The 6,168-nt window shown below is 43.7% G+C and overlaps 1 protein-coding gene across 5 annotated transcripts in view; it reads left to right on the plus strand.

Moving 5' to 3' along the window:
• Positions 1-6,168, plus strand: part of Tent4b (terminal nucleotidyltransferase 4B) — a 65,620-nt gene that overhangs the window by 58,148 nt on the left and 1,304 nt on the right. For 3 of the 5 annotated variants that reach the window (XM_059264517.1, XM_059264514.1, XM_059264519.1), the window contains one exon: positions 1,469-4,053. The exons of 1 other annotated variant lie outside the window; for it this stretch is intronic. In XM_059264517.1, coding sequence (XP_059120500.1) covers positions 1,469-1,645 — 177 coding nt within the window. In that variant the 3' untranslated portion in view covers positions 1,646-4,053. Of the gene's footprint in view, positions 1-1,468; positions 4,054-6,168 lie in introns of those variants that run through there. One more of the 5 variants, XM_059264518.1, reaches the window with a different exon arrangement.

The following is a 6,168-nucleotide window of genomic DNA, read 5'->3' on the forward strand; positions in this document are numbered from 1 at the left end:
TTTTTTTTTTTTTTTTTGGTTTTTCGAGACAGGGTTTCTCTGTGTAGCCTTGCGCCTTTCCTGGAACTCACTTGGTAGTCCAGGCTGGCCTCGAACTCACAGAGATCCGCCTGGCTCTGCCTCCCGAGTGCTGGGATTAAAGGCGTGCGCCACCACCGCCCGGCTTTTTTTGTTGTTTTGTCTTTTTTTTTTTTCCCAGAGCTGAGGACCGAACCCAGGGCCTTGCGCTTGCTAGGCAAGCGCTCTACCACTGAGCTAAATCCCCAACCCCGGCTACCATGATCTTAAAGAAAGCTCTTTGTTAAAGAACAAACTCTTTTGTCATTTGCCTCCAAAGCATGACAGTTGTTGTAGGATCAGACATCCTGAGGTTCCTTGTAAGATACTGTTGTAACATAGATCTTTGCAGGACTTTTTAAGACCTTGGTGCCAGCCAAGCCCCCCTTTTACAAATTGAGCATAAAAATTTTGTGTTGGGTCTGAGGGTGTCGCTGAACATAGAGCAGGCTGATAAATGGTCCTCATGGCTGTGCTTGAAGTCCACTGGCTCGGAATGTCTACCACATCCCTAGAAACAGCGTGTCCTTTGTTCTTACTTGATACTTGTTACTTATGCCAATTAGCTGGGAGACAGGTTCAGTTGATTAACATTAGCTTTGACTTAAACAGGCCACAGAGATAATCTAAGTATTTTCAGTTGCCTAACAGTATTACTAATTAGCCATAAGTAATGAATCAGGCAAAGGGAAGAAGCTTTTGATACTGGTCTCTGGTGTAAGTTCTCTCTTCATCCTCAGATGTAGCAGGGACCCTGGGAAAAGGCTTCTTGGTGGTAGAGGTGACTGTTCCCATCATTGTGATTTGACTTGCCCAGTCCACTGTACATCCACAGCCTTAGCATGGGCACCAAATGCAGATGCAGTGAATAGTAACAGGGCTGTCCAAGAGAATGCCAGTAGGAACCACAGGGGCCGATATCGGGAACAGGAAAGGAGCAGCCAGCCATTGCCCCTGACCTGCCTGTAAACTGTGTAGGTCTGACAGCCTTTTCTGGTAGTGAAGCTTAGCACGTGGTGTGAGTGGTAGGATCCTTGGGGAAGCTTTCATGTTGTGCACATGCTGTCAGGAAGAGAAGTTAGTGGTCTCTTCTGTAGAGAGTTCACCTCCTTTTCTAGCCTCTAAAAAAGTCTGTGGTAGCCGAGAGTGGTGGCACACCCCTTTAATCCCAGCACTTGGGAGGTAGAGGCAGGAGGATCTCTGAGAGTTCGAGGCCAGCTGCAATACAGAGGAAGCTCCAGGCCAGCCAGGGTGACAGTGAGACTGTCTCAAATGGGCAGACACGCGGTGGGGGATAGAAAGGTCCGTGGTAAGTGGTGTGCATGCCCGTGTCTAGTTTTGAGAGCTGCCCTGCTTCAGGTTTGCCAGTGTATAGCCGTGCTGTATTTCTCACTGCTTTCTTCTTCTGCAGCATGGATCAGCAAGGCTCTTCCGTTCTTCCAGCAAAGGCTTCCAAGGTACAGCCCAAACAAGCCATGGTGCCTTGATGGCAAGCAAACAGCATCAAGGCAAATCCAATACCCAGTATTACCATGGCAAAAAGAGGAAACACAAGAGGGACGCGCCCCTCTCAGACCTTTGTAGATAGTCGGCGCTGTGCGACGGACTGTCTTCTGTGTGCAATGATCTCGTGCTCAGGACAGTTGCACAGGGACTCCTGGGACGTCAGGAGCCTCACACTGTTCAGACGTTGATTTAGCAACTGCGTTTTTTCCCAGCTCGCCACGGAATGGATCATGAAGATTGACAACTGCAAAAACAAAAAGCAAGCAAAAAAGGGGAAAAGGCTGCTTATTTGATAAGTCATGTGCTACAACAGGGTCATTTTAAGATTTAAAGCTTGAATGTAAAATAAATATATTTCTCATTGGCTTTATGCAGAGTTATAGGGACTAGTACTCAGTGTGGGAGGGTGATAGGAACAAAAAGCAGTTTCAAGGAGATGGGTGGGAAGGCCAACAAGAGCATCTCATAGGAAGTCAGATTCCAAGAGGGGAAGTGATTTGTGCATGTTTTTTTTTTAAATAATTTTGCATATATTTGCCATTTTATTGTGTGTATATATAGAAGACCATATAGGAAATTGATATTTGTAATAGTGGATTTGTTAATACTTTTTACATAACATTACTGTTTGAATTGTAAACAGATTTTTTCTCAGGATTAGTTTGAAGAATAATCTGAGTTGTCATTCTAACACTCAAACGCAGGGAAGTGATTAGCTCTGTTCCTCAATTTGTTTTCCTCAGCATTGAAATGACTTCATTGAACCCGTGTGACCTGCTGCAAAATTCTTTCCTCTCTAAAGAAAAGGTTTATGGTGGCAAATGATGTTTATTTTATTTTGTAAAAAAAGAAAAAAATGTACTATGTACTTTGTGTATACACTGAACATTCTCTCGTCATCTCCGAGAATTAACTCAGCTGTTCTCCAAGTGCTGCTGTCTTCTTGGGCACTGGGCAGTAGCAGGACTGTGTGTGTGTGTTTCCTCCGCAGTCTCTTTCCCTCCCCTCTTCTTCCAAAGGACACAGAAGGCCACCCTGGGCCTGGGCTGTTCCTGTCAGTGTGACGACCTCTAGCCACAGACCTCGCATGCTGGCTCCTGACCCTGTGTGCTCTGTGCTTGTGACATCTCTCGTCCTTTCTAAGTCCATGCTTACTGCTGTGGGAGAGAGTAACTGTAAACAGCTTTAATTAAATCACACTTATACAAAACTATTTTCTTATACTCCACTTTATGCTTTTGGTATTGTTGATCTTTAAAAATTAAATGGTCTTTGATAATGGATCGATTTTGTATTGCCTTATTAAGACCAAATACTTCTGTCATCCCATTCTTTATCCTCTCCGTTAATGGAATTGCTGTCTTTAATTCAACTTTGTAAACCCAGGCTTGTGTTAATCATCCTGTAACTTTTGATGTGCTCAGCTGTGAGTGCAAACGTGTAATCCTGTTGCTCATCGCCTGCTGAGTCTGAGACTCCGGTGGGATATCTAACATAATGGATTGTATGCGCTCGTCATCAGAGTGGTTTGGGAGGTGAAAGCCCTCGTGTCTAGCATCAGTGTGTGTGGCTCTGTTCAGTACGGCCATTTCCGAGATGAGATTCCTTTATATATGTATGTGTGAAGTACTGTTGGCTTTTAGGGATTTCTTTTATATACACTTATGAAATACTGAAGACCAATCAGACCATTAATGGACACTTAGTGCAACTTTCTGTAATGAGAATAATGCTATAAAGTCAGACCAAAACCAGTGTCATTGCTGAAATTAACAATTTTCGATATGTTCATATTTTAATTTACAATGGGAAAATGTGTTCCACAACTGGAAACTCACAGTACTATGTAAACTGTGGAAGATTTTAAATGTGATATTATTTTGACTGTTTTAAATTTTAGAGTCACATTTTATTCTGATCAGAATTTTTATCAAGATGTTGAAGTTTTGTTGTTTTGAAACTAGTTTGTCATAACATTGTGCATAATCACAGTATTTATTTTGTAGGGCTTGTGAATGTGTAGACTTATGTTTACTGCTAAGGGAACAATTATTTATAAAATAATATTAAATCCAGTATTAGCTGCCTCTTTCAGACACTTAACACCTGCAGAGATCCGTGTTACATTTACCACACTGAAGTTTTTTTAAAGAATCACCCTCAGTGTTGAAAGTCAATGTACTCTTAGGGTGGGAATATTAGTGTCTAATAAGCATGTGATTATATTAAGGTGGTGGTAGCGGGAAGATAATCTTGATTCCATTGGGAATCTTAGGTTTTCGTAAATTTATTGGGAAAATAGTTTTTCCTGTACTGCTGACGTTTCTTTTTGGTAAACAGTATCTTTCTAAAAGAAAAAGCATGAAGGAGAATTGAGGTGTGTATCCATTTCCTCAGATGACCAGCATTGTATTCGTGAATACTGTGTATCTGGAATGAACAGTATGGAAGCTGTTCAGTTTTCAATCTGAAGTAAAATACTTTCAAGAACTTTTAGTTTGCCTGCTCATTTGTTTTGTACGTTTTATCTTTGTATTTGGTTCCCATCTGTCGTTTTTTGAATTTCAGTACTTCTGATGAAGATTTTTGTAGTTATCTCAGAAATGTATCTTCATCATTCTGGTCGGTCCTTCCATACCCGTGAATCGTTAGTAGCATTCGTTGGCATTCTTGGGAATTTTACAAATACTGCCTCCCTGTGGTGACATTCTCTGGTGGTCATGTTTGTGTGCCTATCTGTCATAAGGAACATTTAAATACCACTCCGTAGAGGGTGGCAAGGCATTTACCCAGTGTGCTCTGGGTAAATTGATCCTGGAAGAAAGTTTCTGTTCACTGGAGTTACAGTGTGCCCAGGATGGCTCCTGGTCTTCAGCATCTTTTGTTTGAGGAGCCTACACTTAGTTCTCAAGTCTAGCCTTCAGCTACAGGATCTTCAGCTTTTGAAATATTTTTAGAAGACTGTGCATATGTGAGTACCTGCTTGAATTTATGTGTACCCTGTAAGTGCAGGAGCCCACAGAGACCAGAAGAGCGTGATGGATGCCCTGGAGCTGAGTGGCAGCTGTTCATGTGGGTGCTGGGAACTGAACATGGGTCCTCAGCTAGAGCAGCAAGCACTCTTTTGACTGCTGCGTCATCATTCCAGCCCTAGAGCGTTGGTTTTTATGTGTGTTCCCTCCCGTCTTAAGCAGTTGACCACGTTATACATTTGTCCTGTTTGGAGGGTGTCTTACCTTGGTTTAACTTGGGAGCCTCTCTCACATTTAGGTTGTGTGAATCATCCCAGATATTCCTGGATAATGCCATGGATCATGGGGGTATGCTGTCCTGGGGGGTGGAGTTAGAATTTCTAACTGGGAAGTTAAGACAGGCTGTAGTCCCGCTGGCCTCAGACTCGAGATCCTCCTGCCTCAAGCTCCCAGGTGCTAGCACTAAAGGTGTGTGTGACTGCTGTGTTTGGGAAGGGCATCTTTAATGGACTCTTTGCTCTGGAGTGTTCAGTATCCTATGTTCTCTTCTCATTCCCTGCTGTGTGATAGTGAGTATGAATTGTGTGTAGTAGCCTTTGGGCTAGTACTTGGGGCTTTCAGAAAGGCAAGAGATTCAGAAGAAAGGTAGAAATGGGCAGTGCAGGCAGAACCCTGATGCTGTGGCGTGTGTTCTTTGGGTACCCTTCCTCATGAGTGGTGATATGTTGAAAGAGTGCCATCTAGAGATTACCACTGTGATGTGTTCCTGGGTTATTCTTTGCAGTCCTGGAGTTTGGCTGGTGAGCCATTTTGGAGCTGCTCAGTTCTCTCATCCTGTTTGCTTGGTCTTTGTGTGTTGCCAGAAATGAAGAATGTTCATAGAGAATTGGTTCTTCTACAACTCACTTTAAGAATAAGATATTAGATGTTCCCAGTTTCACTGCTAGATACTGAAATGTTATCTTGATGATCTCCAAGCCCATAAGACAATCTTTGTATTGTTTTGAAACGGGGTAGATCAGGCTGGCCTCGAACTCCGGGATCCTCCTGCCTCTGCCACCCGAGTTCTGGGACTAAGGGTGTGTGCCTCTGCCCGGCTATTGAAACAGTCTTAATGAGAAAGCACCATCCACAGGAAGCAGTTGGTGAGGCAAGGCTTCTTCTGTAGGGCTGCTTGAGTCACATGTTACAGTCACTGGTAATTTCCACCGAGTAGCAGTTATCTAGTGGACTACTGAGAAGATGCAGCGCACATCTGGGAGCAGTCCTTGGGAGTATTATCCTCTTGCCTCTTCTGAACCTCAAGAGCTCCAGAGTAGTTTCCTGCCCTTTTGTCAGAGTGTTCCTGGGTGGAGCAAATGTTGACAAGCGTACTTGAGGATGCCCTTCAGTATTGCTCATAGCTCAGACCTGAACGATTTTCCATGGATGCCTGCTTAAGACGGCCTGGTTATTTAACCCTTGCTCACTTCACTCTAATCAGGGCTGTGTTGTTTTTGAGACTGTGCTTGGCTCACATCTGCTTAAGTGATCTTCTGAGTTCGCTCTAATCCCTGGTCTACAAGAGCCAAGAGAGAGGTGGCCGCAGCTGGCTGCCCTGGTGCGGCTTAAGTCTGTCCTTGACTTTGGGGGG

The sequence above is a fragment of the Peromyscus eremicus genome, chromosome 5 (assembly GCF_949786415.1).
Source record: "Peromyscus eremicus chromosome 5, PerEre_H2_v1, whole genome shotgun sequence".
Classification (NCBI taxonomy): domain Eukaryota; kingdom Metazoa; phylum Chordata; class Mammalia; order Rodentia; family Cricetidae; genus Peromyscus; species Peromyscus eremicus.